The sequence below is a fragment of the Arachis stenosperma genome, chromosome 9 (genome assembly GCF_014773155.1).
Source record: "Arachis stenosperma cultivar V10309 chromosome 9, arast.V10309.gnm1.PFL2, whole genome shotgun sequence".
Taxonomy (NCBI): Eukaryota; Viridiplantae; Streptophyta; class Magnoliopsida; order Fabales; family Fabaceae; genus Arachis; species Arachis stenosperma.
In genome coordinates this window covers 7,065,945-7,082,170 of record NC_080385.1, presented here as the reverse complement: position 1 = coordinate 7,082,170, position 16,226 = coordinate 7,065,945, and the positions used below count along the sequence as shown (strand labels likewise).

Here is a 16,226-nt window from a genome sequence, read left to right as displayed (position 1 = left end):
AATTAAAGTTATATTAACTCGAAAAGTTTTTAGGAATGCAATTTCAATCTGAAGATACTCTTATCTTGGTGAGAGATAGTATGCCGCCCAAAACATTTATACTATCCTCTCTTTTTTTGTGACTATTTATTTTTTGTCGCTTTTTAATTTGATTAAGGAGGTAAAGTTGGTGCTGGACTTGGATATAGGGAGGAGTGGTATTTAACATTGGTGTGGTGTCAGGCACAATTCAAACCCAACGACTTCTTGAACTTAATTTAAAAAGCAAATTAACAGAGAAAATGGACCATCCGATTTCATGTAAATCGTCAAAAAAAATTTTGACCATGGAAAAATCACAGGATCCGATTTACTTTATGTGAATTTCAGGTCCTCCCTCCATACAAAACGGACCCTTCGATTTGCTTCCAAAAACTTAAAAACAAATAACTCGAAGGGTCTGTTTTCTTAACACAAAATCTGAGCAAAATATTGTCCCACAAATTAATGTAGCACCTCCATCATTCATAATCTGACACAACACCTTCACCTCTTCCATAACCAAAAAAATCTGCCTTATTTTGCAAGTAGTAATGCAATTTCAAGGCTCCTTCTTTGTATATTGTTTTGGAAGGTTCTTTTCCTCAACCTTGTGCTCTTGAGTCTTGACTATTGTAGTATTGTGTGCGGTGTAAGCATAGTATTAATTGACTGAGAATACTAAAATGTCAATATTTTTAATGGAAAAAATAAGAAATTAATTAACATTAATTCAATATTTTAATTTTAAAAAGCAATACATACATGATACAACCCTCTGTTCACCGATAATCATTTTAATCATCTTTATTCTGCCCGCTAAGTCCCCCAATTACGGTTACAATAAAGATAATAATTTTTATGGACCCACACGGAAATTGAAAGGATGGGTTTCACTGACTTTGTCGACAACTGCGCATGGAATTGCTCTCTGATCTAAAGTCAGTAATTTCTCGGTTGACGTTGACCAAGTTGAGTCTTGGTCGCATATAGTCTACACAGTCCGTGACATGAGAAAGGGTTGCTTTCTTATTAATTAAGTGCTAAATCATTCCCTCAACCTTGTGCTCTTGAGTCTTAAGTCTTAACTATTGTGTGCAGTGTAAGCAGTAGTATTAATTGACTGAAAATACTAAATTATCAATGTTTTTAATGGAAAGAGAGAGCCCGATGGAGGTAGCTTCATGATCATAATTATATTTATGGACCCACGCGGAAATTCAAAGGATGGTTCCCCTGACTTTCTCGACCACTTCACATGCATTTGCAGTCCGTGAGATTAGAAAGAGTTTCTTTCTTATTAATTAAGTGCTGAATTATTCCCCTCTTATGCCTACTGCACTCGTCACTACATTACCATCATACACACATGTCACTTTCAGTTGCCGCTGCTGCTGCTTCTTCTTCTTCTCAGGCACCTCCCACTCATCGATACGATGTTTTCATCAGCTTCAGAGGGGAAGACACGCGTAAAGGATTCCTCAGCCATCTTCAAGCCGCTCTCCGCCAAAACCAAATCCAAACATTCAGAGACGATGACGGCATGGACAAAGGAGGTGTCATCTGGGACGAACTTCTTCACGCCATCAGAAACTCAAACTTGTTTGTTGTTATCTTCTCCGAAAACTATGCATCCTCTAGGTGGTGCTTGAAAGAGCTGGTGGAGATCATGAAACGCAAGAACAATAACAAAGTAGTGATTCCAGTGTTCTACGGAATAGAGCCCACACATGTTCGCAAGCAGAGTGGAAGTTACCGCAGAGCTTTTGATAAGCATGAGAGATCTCCGGAGGACCGTTGCCATGTGCAACAATGGAGGACTGCACTCACTCATGCTGCCAATCTTTCTGGCATCACCTTTGATTATCACAGGTAATATGACCTTGTTTTGCTGAATTTGTAAGAACATTTTTATTTTTGAGTTTTTTTTATATTTAAATATTTTATATAAAATATTTTTTATTTATTAAATATATTTAGATACAATAATATAAAAATATTATTTATTTATTATATAAATTTTTGTTTAAAAAAAAATATATATCTTTATTTTTTTAATATTTTTATTTTTATTACTAAAGTTTTGTTAAATAAGTTAAAAAATTAAAAAATATTTTTTTCTATTAAGTTAATCACACCCAAACAAGCATTGTATATTAGATTTAGACAATAAGTAATTAAGGCCATTGGTCAAAGAAATAGATATATATATTCAATTAATTGTTGAAGCCGCAGGTACTAATTAATTACATTCTTCTTCCTTAATTGTTTTGAACTCAAATTACAAATATTAAATAATCAACTATATTGAATCTATTATTTGTTTGTGTTGTTGTTATTAGTTGTTACCTTCTTCTTGTTAAACTTGAATACAGTCTATTGTTGTGTTTGTTTTGCTGTTTTTTTCTCATGAACTCAGCTTGACCTTCAGGATTTTGTCTGCGGTTTGTAATTGCTTTCTCAAAGATAATAATAAGGAAAAGTATAGATAGTCATGAAAATACTAAATAATGTGAACAATAGATATATTGGATGTTCAATTCAATATGTATGCAAATGATTATGTTGATTTTTAGTTGGATGGTGGTTATTCTTTTTGATTCGGTTTATTCATGCACAGTTAATAATGGTTAGATGTTCGATTCACTAGATGTGTGAATGATTATCCTAATGTTAGGATTTAGGAAGTAATTTAGGGGTAGAGTATTTTTTTTTACTTTATTGAGTCAATTCTAAAACTCATTGTTTACATTGTTCACAAAAATCGTTGTCTACCTAACAAAACTGGAATAATAATAATAATATTTAAATTGGTATCTTTAATGTGAAAATATCATTTTTGTCTAAAGAAGAAACACCTCAATGTCAACTTCAATGCTATAGCAATGGCAAAAGAATATAAAAACATACAAATCTAATAATAAGATCTTCGGAAATCGTAACATTCATTATGATTATACATTGAAATCAGGTAGGTTGTTCAAGATATATATACAAATTTACTTGACTAACTTAAAGAGTAGAGTATTATTATACTCCAATTTAAATAATGGATTGTAAGGAACTATGTATGTTTATCCATTTTCACTTCCATCTATGCCGTGGTTATCTTTTGCCAGGGATGATGAAGCAAAGCTAATTAGTGACATTGTAAAAGCAATTTTGCCACATTGTCTGAAGAAGTGCTTCATAGATGGACTCAACAGACCTTTTATTTGTAACAAAAACTATATCCGTGTTGAATCTTTGATGAGACGACGCAAGATGGAGAAGATTCTTGTGATTGGAATTTGGGGTATGGGCGGTATTGGTAAGTCAACCGTTGCTGAGGCTCTCTTCAATAATTACTCTTCTGAATATGAAGGCTCTTGCTTGTTGTCAAATTCAAGAGAATTAGGAAAGCCATGTCTCAGTGACATATGCAGCAGACTTCTTTCCCAATTATTAAACCAAGATCTTCATAATACCAATATTGGAGTACTAGACTCTCACACTAAAAGTAAACTCAAGAAGAAGAGGGCTTTGATTGTACTGGATGATGTGGTTGATTCGCCAATTGCAACTGATTTGGTTCCAGGTTTGCGTACTTGCCTATGTTCTGGTAGCATTGTCATTTTGACAACAAGGGACAGGAGTGTGCTTACAAGTGGAGGAGTTGAACAAATTCATGAAATCAAGCAAATGAGTAATGGAGACTCCTATAAACTTTTTAGCTATTATGCCTTTTCTGATCCCCATCCCAAAAAAGGGTATGGTGAGCTAATAGTTAGAGTCATAGATTATGCTAAGGGCATTCCATTGGCTTTGAAAATTTTGGGATCATTTCTTCGCGGCAAAAATGTAGGTGAATGGGATAGTGCATTGAAAAAATTAAGGAAGTATCCCAATGCAGATATTCAGAAAGTGTTGAGATTGAGTTATGATGCATTAGATGATGATGAAAAAAACATCCTTTTAGATGTTGCATGTTTTTTCCACGGGTATGAAATGGAGAAAATAACAAGAATATTAAATTCTTGTGATTTCTTTGCAGATATAGGGATAAGAAGTCTATTGGACAAGTCTCTTATAAGTATTTATTCAAATGGTAATTATAAATACATACAAATGCATAGTTTGATACGGGAAATGTGTTGGAAAATCATTCATGAAGAATCTAGTAGAAATGGTGGTCAACAAACAAGACTGTCGAATACCGAAGAAATTTGCAATATTTTTCAAGATGAAAGAGTAAGGAAATCATGCTTTAATGGCTTGGTCTTCAACATGAGTGTATGTCTATATCAAAATATTGCTTACAGCAACACAGTACTAACATTATATTGCAATATATGCTTATCAATTTTGCAGGATATTCATGGAGTTGAAAGCATGATTGTGGATATGAATGAAATTACAATAGATCCACGTATAATCATCATTGCATTAAGGAAGATGCCAAAGTTAAGGTTACTTGCTTTAAGAGGAAATATCAACATGGATCTTGAATCGAACAGCGCTCTAGAGGATTTTCAACTTCCTAATGACTTAAGGTATATTGAGTGGAATAAATGTCCACTTAAGTTTGTGCCGTCTATTTGTTGGCCTCAAAAACTTGTTCAGCTTTTCATGCAAGGTAGCAATATTGAAAAACTTTGGGATACAACACAGGTAGGATCATATTTTAATTTCTTTTTATGCTTTTTTGAGACTTTTGTCAGATATTAAAATAAAGATTGATATATTATAAAAATTAGAGAAATTAGCTGATTTAAAAAGTAAAATTTTAAAAAAATAAAAAATAAGAGTAGTTTTGATATAATATTAATTATAGGACATTTATTTCAAAATTTATAATTTATAAACTTATTCTATTATGTAAGATTAATTTATTTCTATATATTGTAAAGTATTTTCGAGTGGTAATTATTTCTTAAAATGACATATTTTCATCATTTAATCGAGAGAATTTTTTATATAGACTGTTGTTAAGAATAAAATATCACACTAGCACGTTTTGCTGTTGCTTCTTCTTTTCTTTCTTGTGTCTTCTTCTTTTCCTTTTTCGTTATCTTTCTCTTTTGTTATCATCATCACCAACAACACCAATATTTTGCTAACATTGTTATTGGTTCTGATTTTCTCTTGTGTCATCATTAAATAATTTTGATTCATTTCTTAGTTTATTTGAGATTCATTTGGATCCAAAAATGAATTCGATGTGTTCTTGTTGATGATTGAGTCTTTTTGACAGCTTGTTCAAATCTGAACTAATACCGGTTTATTTGTGAATTAATTGAGGTTCACTTGATGTTGCTAATAAGTAATAACTATTTTTTTTATTTTTTAAGTAATTTCGGTTCATTTCTTAGTTTAATTGAGATTTATTTGGATACAAAAATGAACTCATTGTATTTTTATTGATGATTGAGTCGTTTTGACTGCTTGTTCAAATCTGAACTAATTTCGGTTCATTTGTGTGTTAATTGAGGTCCACTTGATGTTGCTAATAAGTATTGACCAAATTTTTTAGCAAAGAAGAATAAAATTATTCATTATCATTTTATTCAATTGCATTAGATTCCATTCCATTCCATTCCATTCAATTTGTCTTGAAAGTCATCCCAACATTTGAGACAAATTGTTCATCGACAACACACTTAAACTGCAAATGAACCGAAATATTATTATAACAGCACTATTGTGTAATAACAAATAAATCGAAAATTGTGCATTCTATAAACTTAGAAATTCTTGTAATTTCAGTGCATTTGTCTCGTTGTCTTGCACAATTCAAAACTCTTCTTTCTTCTCCTCCTCATCTTCCGTTTCATCATCTTCTTTTTCATTTTTTTCTTCATCTTCTCCTTCTTATTTCATTTTCTCGAAATTCTTCTTAATTTACTCTCTTGAGAAGAATAAAACTAAGAAAAAAAGAAGAAAATATCAAATAAAAAAGAAAACTAAATGACTGCAATAACATAAAAAAGTGGAGGAGAAGAAGAAACAAAAACAAAACGCAGCAACAACATCACCAATAGAAGAAGGAGGAGGAGGCACACGAAGAATAAACGCAAAGTGAACCGGGATTTCATTTGCGTTAGTGAAGCGTGTGTATACACACTACGTATTATGAAAATAGTTTTTGTTAAATTTAGACCAATTTAATTAGATTTAGTTGTCAAAAATATTTAAATATGTAGCAGCTCTCATAATTAAATAAGTTTTGATAAGAGAATAAAGAGTATTTTATAAAAAGAAAATGATAATCAAGTACATGACTTAAATTCAAATGAGATATAAAAGAGATAAATATTATATTACATCCAATAATTATTTATATATATCCATCGTAGTTTTTTAAATTAAAACAAGAACATAATTGGTCCTCAATAGTTTCTTGTCATCTAACATTTTCTTGTTTCGCTACATCATATTAATTTAATATATGTCATGATGCAATGATTTCTTTTTCAATTCGCTTATTCACTTCTTAGTCCTTTGTTTATTGTATGTTTTTCGTTAGTTTTTGACAAAGTATTATTTTAATGAGACATTGTTTCCTCAAAGGAAACAAAAAGATAGAATAAAAGTAATAATCAACCAAATAAAAGGATTTTCACTTTCGAAAAATTTTCGCCCCAAAAGAAATTTTCACTCCTATGAATTGTATATAGATGACGTTTAATTAGAATTAACCAGCAATATATATACTAAATACAAATGAAATCAAGTTCCATATTCTAAGTTTCGAATAAATTGTATTATTTTAATATTGTAATGGATAACTAAAAAAATTCATATGCTCAGTATGTTTTTAACTAAATTAAACTTCAAATGTATTTTATATCTATTCTATTAGTTGTATTGATCAGCTGGAAACACTTTTTTATATAGGTGTAAGAATAAGAGAAGGAAAAAATATTGTTGGAAAATACAATTAATTTTTCTCATCAGAATATGAAAAAGTTATTATCATTTAATATTTGATAGTAGATGTAGAATAGTTTATAAAATTAAAACAAGTGAGAGCGCAACACACTAAACAATAGAATAATACTGTTTTTCTTTCTCTAGACATGTACATGTGTTAATAATAACATTTGTTGGAGTTGACATTATACAATGTTACAGAATCTACCAAATTTGGAAATAATTGATCTCAGTGGCTGCAAACACTTGATAGAGTGCCCAAATTTGGCAGGTGCTCGGAATCTCAAACAAGTAAGACTTATTGACTGTGTAAGCTTGCCAGATGTTCATCCATCCATTTTCTCTCTTCCCAAGATTGAAGAACTATCTGTGGAAAATTGCATAGCGCTGAAGAAGCTCTGCAGTGACTATTGTTCACCATCTCTCCATCTCTTGTGGGCCACTGGTTGCTCCAATTTGGAAGAGTTCTCAATCCCCATGGTGGGTGATCAGTCCAATATCGAGTTATATTTACCAGCAACGGCTTTGAGTGAAGTGCCGTCCACTATTATGCATCTCAAAAATCTTGACTGGTTCGGTTTTAACATCAGTTATTCTCTTCAAAAACTTCCTATAAACCTTGCCCCCAGAATTGCACTCACGGATCCAATAAAACATGAAGATGACACATGCATCATCTTAAGTAGAATATTGTCCACCCCTGCCTTTTTGTCTCTCAAGGCATTAACTTTCTGCGAATGTCAGAGCTTGTCTAAACTCCCAGACAATATTCATGTCTTACAATCATTAGAAGCATTACATGTGGAAAGTTGTCATCTCATCACAAGTTTGCCCAAAAACATTAAGAATCTTCAACAGCTCACAGAACTTTGGATTGCTGATTGTGAAGTGCTTCAATACGTACCTCTACTTCCTCCATCTATTGAGTACTTTGTTGCAGTAAACTGCAAATCCTTAGAGATAGTCTCAAGTTTAACCAGTAAACCACCCAGAAAACACCAAACATGGCTTGGATTCTATAACTGCACAAAGTTGGATGATGATGCATATGAAGCAGTTTTGAAAGACTTGAAATCCAGGATACAACTTGTGGCAAGTGATGGATATCCAAATAATGAAGCAAAGAATGATAATAGAATCTTCTTCTACTATTTACCAAGTAAACAGAGCATAATTAATGACTGGTTCCTTGACTACTACTCTAGAGAAGCTTCCATCATTATTGGACTTGCTCCAGATCACAAGATTTCTTCTTTGTGTTGTGGCTGCATGTTAATTTCTCAATACCAATCTTGCAAACTTGGCGAGAAACAAGTGATATTTGGATGGCAATGCTACTTGGGAAAAGGTTGCAACGAATGGGAATGGATAGCAACTTCTAGAAATAGAGGACTCTTGACATTTTATATTCCCGTCAATAGGATTCCATTGGAAATGGTATCAGATCATAAGGTAATATGGTATGATGGAGCGTATTCCAACAAGATAATGGAAGCAATCAAAGAGAGAAAGAGGGATACGGCTTGCAATCCTATCCTTAAATTTGAGTTCTATGCCCAAACAGAAGATAATGAAGAAGTAGTGATAAAAGAGTGTGGGATCTGTTGGATGCATGTAGATGTCAATGATGAAGGGGAGGTTAGTCCAGATGCCATTGATGAGGGATATGAATCTGATGACTTGGAGTTGGAGGACGTTGAGGTAATGCTTCTAATACTAATCTGAGTAGTTTTTACACATTCTTGCATTATGAATTTTTGGATATAGCAATAATCCCGAATAAAGTTTAATTAGATCATTGAAAATTAATTACACATTCTTCTTATTATTTGCACAACCTACCTGCATAATTTCTTACTCTGTTAATGTTAATGTTAACATAGCTACTTTGCTTCAATTTTATGGATAGATCTTGCAAAAGGGCAGCACTTTTGTAATATTCATCTTTTTTTTTTAGGAAAAGTATAGGTAACCAATAATATTTTTGAACAATGTGTAAACAATGTGAATTAATAGAGTTAAAAGAGTAAATTTGATTAGTAGCATTAAATTAGGGTGTAGTGTATTTTCATTTGATTAGTGGTTGTTCATGTTGTTCAAAATTAATATCAGAATAAGTTAAAGGATTTGATTTTGATGTTGAATCATATAAAAGTTTTCTATGATCTTTTCTAATTATAAATGGACATGTTAACATAATTTCTTATTGCACAGGAAGTGTTTCACTTTCACAATGAATATAAATCACACAAATTGATATATGATTTATTTAAAAAAAAATAAACTTTAGAACTCGCAAATGTTTAACTTACTAAACTAATAATAATACATCAGTTTGCAAAAGTTATACTATTTATGAATAGACAAAAATTTGAAATGACATTTTCGCATATTAATGTTATGTTCTACAGTGCTATATATACTTTGATATCGCCATTTGTGTGGTTAGTTATCGAATCATACTAATAATGTATCAAATGTGAGTAAGACACTCAGAGACAAAAAGGGTTCATGACAAATTATATTGTCGCAGAAAACTGGAGAAAGAGTGGATGTATATTGTTGTGCTTTGGATATTGTCAATTGGTTCCAAAGATTATTGGTAAGTTTATAAGTTACATTGCCCAATTATGTATTGTTAGTAAGTTTTTTCTTATATTTGATGAAATTACTATTTTTGAGCGACTTCATTTTCATTTTATAATGGAGTGTTTTAATATATGGTCTGCGATTACTACAATATTCGGAATTACCACAATTATTTATGTTGTCAATTTTATAACAGTGGGGGTGGGGGAGATCAGAAACCGAAGAAGAGATATGAAAAAAGATTACTCCAGAAACAGAGTAATATCTTGCTTTTCTTTTTGTCTGTGTATTTTTTTCATTGTTTCTCTTCAATTGTGTTGATATTGTTTTATAATTATTTAAAAAAATAAAATAAAATAAGGAAAAGAAATAGAAGAGGCATATATACTTGTTTCTTTCTTATAACTTTTTCTTTTTTTCCTTCTACAGAGAAGAACATATCCTGTGAGAACTGGAAGGCGAAAGCTTCTGTGGGGAACATCTGAACTTCCTTTACTTCATTATTGTTGTAATAGCACACTTTCCATGAGAACACACCAATCACCATTACAGAATTTTGCTCTTTGATTGTTTTTCAGTTTCCCTGTGTACATACACTTATTATTATTCGGCAGTGCAGGTTGCACATTGTTTTTACCATTTTCACGCTCTGTAATTATTTAGCTAGTTAGCTTGTTTGCAATAATGTAGGTGTAGTCCCCATTCAAACCTAACAAAGAGCTAAATTAATCTTCATTCTATCTTATCCTAATTATTATCTCCTTTTTTTTTTTTAAACAGTGAATTGAAGAATTCCAATCCCAGAAGGTCCTGAACGACTCAACTTGGCACTTGCCCCATTATTGTAAAAGGTTCCTGAGTGATTTCCTTTTTCTTTGTTTAGGGAGTAAAATGCAATCAAATGAATTTAGTGATTAACTCTTAAAAACGTAAAATAAAATGTTTGATTTAGTTAATTCCCCTAAAACAAGACTGTTAATCTCAGAAAATGTTTAATTTGATCAAATCCTAGGTTGCAAAATATAATCCATTAGTCTCTAGTGATTTTCTTTTGAAACCATATATTTGGATATGACTTGGCACACAGAAATATGTACAAGCTGATTGCATTTAGAAAGATGCCAAAGCTAAGGTTATTTGCTTTTGCTAGCAACATTGGTTATGGACAAAAGAGAGTTGATTATACATTGAGTCTTCCAACAAATCTGGAGTTGCTTAATAACTTGAGATATATTCAGGTTGAACTCTCCATGCCATATAGTGATCTTGAAAAGCTTTGGGATGATCCCTGGTATTTTTTTTTTTCTTCTAAATTTAAGAAAGAGAATAAATCTTCTGTCTATTATATTAATTAAAACTTATGTGATTATACCAGAATAATTCTATCTGTTTAGAGTTTACCTATTATGCATGGACACGAACACAGGACACGTGTAACGACCCAATTTCCAGTATGGCATGCTTATACTGAAATATCAAGTGTTACCAACTTAAAGCTATACTGACACTGTTATTAATAATATCAAATCTGTAATCGGGCTAACAAAACTCGATTTTTATGAAAAATATTCCTTAAAGAAAATTCATAATAAATACATAGACAGGATAATATACTATAATATATGTATATATACAGCACCCAAAATATAAAAGGTTAGTTATACCCTCACCGTTATGTACATATATACAATTCAAAACATTTCTGAGATCTGGCCCATATAAGAAATCCCTAATCTGACGTCCAGACTAGCCTAGTCTTATAACCTGATCTCTCAAAAAACAAAAGTTAGAGTCTAAGACAAAAGAAACACAAAACTGGAGAACTGCCAAAAGAAAATGCTGATGTCGCTGCCTAATCGCTGTCAGAAGTTAATAACGATGACATCGGGTGTATTCTAGGGGCTACCATCACCGTTGCCTCCTACTGAAACAGTACCACTAGGAGGAATCTGCTCAACAGTTAAAGGCTGACCAGATGCAGCTACTGAAGTCCCGATAGGCTCTACGGTGAAAGGGTCGAAGGAATACGTAGAAAGCGACTCCATCGACATATCCAAATCTACTGGAGGAGACTCAGGGATGTATTCATCGATGACAAAGCCAGGCTCAAACACCGCTTGATCATCCTACTGTGCTGGAATATGACTTCCATGTATGAAATCAAAAGGATGGTGGACAGAATTGGGATGTAACCACTATAGCGGAAAGGCATACGGTGCATCAGGATCAAAGAGGGACATACATACAAACTCAAGGCTCCGCGGCCACCACATGGAAGCTGTGAAGGACAGGATCCTCGTACACATAAGGCTGCTTGAACTCATAGAAGATGACACCTGTCTCCATCTGAAGGGGGGTAGGAAGATAGAGAGTTATTAGTAGGGTCGGGGTGAAAATAACTTAATTTGCTTTATATATAACGGCCACGTTTTCCATATCAAACATACCACAACAAAAGAACATAGAGCAACAACAAACAAAAGCAAACAGCAACATAACATACAACCATAAGAACAAATTCAAAACACACAAGAGATATACGCAAACAAATATGATGCATGTCTAGCCCTAATGCAGGTAATGAACTCATCCGTCGGTTTTCGACCCGCACCCGACATTACATCCTTATGGATGTTGTCTCTTATTATCGCTTCGGGGTATAGTGTCCGGTACACTCTTGGGTTATAGCGCTCGCACGCTCTTGGGCTATAGCGCCCGTACTGTTCCCACGATTAAAGTGACAAGTCACACTCTTGGACTATAGCGCCCATACCGCTCTTCGGCGATTCGCCAGATAAATCGATGACAAGAAGAGTAATTGGTGTTGCACTTCTATCCATAATCATCTCATCACATAGTCAAAACCTTTCAAGATATAATAATTCTTTATCCATAATACTAAAATTTTTCCAAAATAATAAACTGAATCAGATTTAACTTTAGAATCACTTTTTCAAATATCTCAGAGTTTTGCTTAATATTTATAAATGCTTTTAAAAATATACATTGATGAGTTTGGAAAACTCTAAACTAAATTGATGATGATCAAACATTATTAACAGCAAAGTTATTAAGTTAATCTTGATTAATGTGTTAATTAAAATAATTTTGTTGTGCAGGTTTAATATTGGGCCGAAAACAATTTTCTGGTGCAAGCCCAAAATACATTCAGCCTTTGGTTTTGATAATATATGATGAATATGACTGATTTGATGTTACTTGGGCCCAAATGATTTTGATTGCTCTAAGCCCAAGTGTGTTACATGCTTTCCAATTGCTTTGTGCAAGTTCCAAATTTCATCAGGAAAGCAAATGTTACTATTGGGCCACAATTTTGAATAATGTCACAAGCCCAATTTGTTGAGCATGCATGGACCGAAAGAAAAAAATGGGATTGGAGCACTTTGATGAAAAACCCAACTCTTTGAATTTGGTTGCTTGCCTCCAACGGATTCCATTTCTTACTTTGGATGGAATTCAAATTTAATTTAATGCATTGGAAACATAAGAAAGAGAGAGAAGATTGATTTGATGGCTATTATGACTATGCACGCCACTCTAAGGGAAGTAAAAGCAAGCTATTCTCAAATTAATGTGTTTAACCACTCTACATTAGTTTTCTTCAGATTCTTTAATTCTCTCTCATCTCTTTCCTCTTCTTTCTTCGGTCCTTGTCCAGGAAACAATGGAAGAAATGTTCTTCAACCAAGAAAAGGAAGAGGCTGCATGCATCAAGACCATCAAGCTAATGATGGCAAGAAAACACACTAAAATAAAAATGAGCTGTGGCTGAGATTTTTACCAAATGTGGTTAGATTTGGTGAGGTAATCTTGAGCCTTTCATGCTCAAAAAGGGACGTTGAAGATTCGGCCAAGAAAATAGATTCTTGAAGCATGGCTTGTCTTTGATTCTGCTCAACCACCACAGGGAGTAGCTAGAGTGGCGAAGTGATGGTTGAAGGCAGAGATTGAAGCAGATGAAGTCATTATCATCATGAGGCATCAAGGGCCAGAAATCCATCTTGGAGAGCAAGCCAAGGATGGAGAGCCCGGATTGATGAAGGGTGATGATCAAGAAAGGGCTAGAGGTAATTGCATGTTGGTTAATGCATGGTTATCTCTTCTCTCTCTGTATGGCCGAACCGGTTCTGTGTTTGTTGAAGGAGGAAGAAGTTGGTTCGGTTTTGGCTTCAAGTGTGGAGGCTTTCCTCTTCTTTAAAAAGGGGGAACAACCACTGTTTGAAGCAAGGAGAAAATTTGAGAGTGCAAGGCACAGAGTTCTCAGAGCTACCTGAGCTAACAGTTTTCTCTTCTCCTTCAATGTATTCTGTTTTGTAATTTTTCTGTTTAATTTTGTCATGTCTTGAGTCTCATGGAAAAAGGCAAACAAGTGAGGCTTGTATGAAAAAGCCATAGAGCGGAAAAAGGCAGAGAGAGCAAAATTAAAAGAAAAAGTCATAGATGTCTTAGAGGTCCTTTGTTCATCTATGTTGTGTATCATGATTCTGTGGGAATCCCCTTGTAAGTTGGGTTAGCACTTTACAAGTTGTAATCAGATTGATTATAGTGAAATTCCATCATGTTTGTGATGGAGACTGGATGTAGGCTGCACTGCACTTAGCAGCCGAACCAGGATATATCTGGGTGCAATCTTCTTCTCCTTTCCACTCCATTTCTGTTTTCAAATACACAGGAGCAAAAACCAGAATTATCTCGTGCCAAGTGACGAGACAAAAAGAAAAGTCTCGTGGCAAGGGACGAGACAAAACAAAGTTGCTCGTGTCCAGTGACGAGCAAAAACAGAAAAGTCTTCTCTGAAGATCAGCAAGTGTTTCAAAAAAAAAGGGGGCTAAGATTCAACCCCCCCTTCTCTTAGCCACTAAGACCATCAATTGGTATCAGAGCTTGGTCTCAAAGAGATCAAGCTTTGCAGCTTGGAGTAAAGATCCTCATGGCAGAAAACAGTGGCGCAAGTGTGTTGTCATACAATCTGGCTGAAGGTCAATCAAGCAACAGACCTCCCCTCTTCAATGGGAAAAATTATACCTATTGGAAGGAGAGGATGAAGATATTTGTACAAGCCGTGGATTACAGACTTTGAAAAATCATCTTGGAATGTCCTAAATTTCCAACTACCACAAATGCTCAAGGAGTAATCTCTCTTAAACCAGAAATAAGCTGGACCGAGGAAGATAGGAAGACGGTGGAGTTAAATACCAAGGCAACCAATCTGCTCAACTGTGCCATCAGCTTTGAGGAGTACCGACGAGTATCACGAGATACTTTTCAGTTTTGTCTCTTATGCAGCAGAAGCAGAAATGGAGTAGAAGAGAGAAAATTACACCAAGATATATCCTGGTTCAGCTGCTAAGTGCAATGCAGCCTACATCGAGTCTCCATCACAATAATGATGGAATTTTACTATAATCATCCTTGATTACAAACACCAATCTTCCCTAGGAACTACCCTTCCTATCCGGGACAAGTCCAGAATCTAATCCCCAATCCTGAACTTGACTTGGTCACAGCTAAGCTTTCAACTGCTAAGTGCTAACCCAACTTGTAAGGGGATTCCCACAGAATCATGAAACACAACACAGATGTACAAAGGACCTCTAGGACATCTATGGCTTTTTCTTTTAATTTTGTATACTCTGTCTTTTTTCGCTCTATGGCTTTTTCATACAAACCTCACTGTTTGCCTTTTTCCATGAGACTCAAGACAGACAAAATTAAACAGAAAATTACAAAATGAAGAACATTGAAGGAGAAGACTTTCTGTTAGCTTAGGTAGCTATGAGAACTCTGTGCCTTGCACTCTCACTCCTTACTTCAAGCCCTGGCTGTTCTCCCTTATTTATAGAAGGGGAAGCCTCCACGGTTGAAACTGTTGAACCAAGCTAAACTTCTTCTTCTTCATGCAAAACCGGTTCGACCAGAGAGAGAGGAGAGGAAACTGAATGTAAAACCCAACATGCAATTACCTCTGTGTCTTCCTTTTGCACCAAACTCCACCAATCCGAGCCCTCCATCTTGTCTTGCACTCCAAAAAAGATCCCTAGCCCTTGATGAATTCTTGATGCATGACAACTCCTCCTGCTCCACTTTTGCTTCCTCCTTCACGTAGCCTCCTTAGCTACCTTCTGTGATTAGTGAGCACAAAGCAGAGACGAGCCATGCCTCTGAGATCTTCTTCCTCTGACCGAAATCTTCTTCTTCCATTTTTGGTATGGAGAGCATGAGCTTACTTCACCAAATCTTACCTTATTTTTGGTGAAGATCTCAGCCACAACATACTTTTTGTTTTCTTTTTCTTGCCATCATTGCAATGGTTTTGTTACTTGCTTCTTCTACTTTCAGGTAGCTTACTATAGCTTCCATAATTTTCTGAGAAGTGACCGAAAGAGAAGAGAGAGTAGAGAGAGAAAATTTGAACAATAATCAATGCAACAAATAGAGAGAGTTAGAGTGAATTAAGTTTCCCACTTCCCTTTGCTGAGTAGCGTGCCTCATTAAGGCAATCAATCAAATCAATTGCAATTTCTCTCTCATGGTTCCCAATGCAAGTTAATTCAAGTTAATTGAATTTGAAATCCATCACTACTTGAAAGTGGGATCCGTTGGAAGCATGGAACTTTGCTTTCTTTCAATATTGGTTTCAGACAAAGCTTTGGTCTTAGTAGCAAAGATTTAAATGGGCTTGTTTC

General features: G+C 34.2%; 1 protein-coding gene across 2 annotated transcripts; it reads left to right on the top strand.

Annotated features, from left to right (window-relative positions):
• Positions 1 to 959: 959 nt before the first annotated feature.
• LOC130950834 (disease resistance protein RPV1-like) lies at positions 960 to 12,658 on the top strand. 2 transcript variants are annotated; one of them, XM_057879431.1, is made up of 8 exons: positions 962 to 1,890; positions 3,138 to 4,248; positions 4,369 to 4,668; positions 7,132 to 8,631; positions 9,464 to 9,532; positions 9,716 to 9,777; positions 9,949 to 10,810; positions 12,639 to 12,658. In XM_057879431.1, the coding sequence occupies exons 1-6, from the start codon at positions 1,388 to 1,390 to the stop codon at positions 9,752 to 9,754; spliced, it is 3,522 nt and encodes a 1,173-aa protein (XP_057735414.1). In that variant the 5' UTR covers positions 962 to 1,387; the 3' UTR covers positions 9,755 to 9,777; positions 9,949 to 10,810; positions 12,639 to 12,658. The 2 variants fall into 2 exon arrangements, with proteins under 2 accessions (XP_057735413.1, XP_057735414.1); XM_057879430.1 differs by lacking the exon at positions 12,639 to 12,658 and having other exon boundaries at positions 960 to 1,890; positions 3,138 to 4,668; positions 9,949 to 11,450.
• Positions 12,659 to 16,226: the final 3,568 nt, after the last annotated feature.

What these genes read in the sequence shown, in the direction of transcription:
- LOC130950834 (XM_057879430.1), top strand. Translation starts at nt 1,388, where the DNA reads ATGTCACTTTCAGTTGCCGCTGCTGCTGCTTCTTCTTCTTCTCAGGCA. An exon ending in ATCACCTTTGATTATCACAG is followed by an intron (nt 1,891 to 3,137) that starts GTAATATGACCT and finishes ATCTTTTGCCAG; the next exon opens with GGATGATGAAGCAAAGCTAA. An exon ending in AACTTTGGGATACAACACAG is followed by an intron (nt 4,669 to 7,131) that starts GTAGGATCATAT and finishes ACAATGTTACAG; the next exon opens with AATCTACCAAATTTGGAAAT.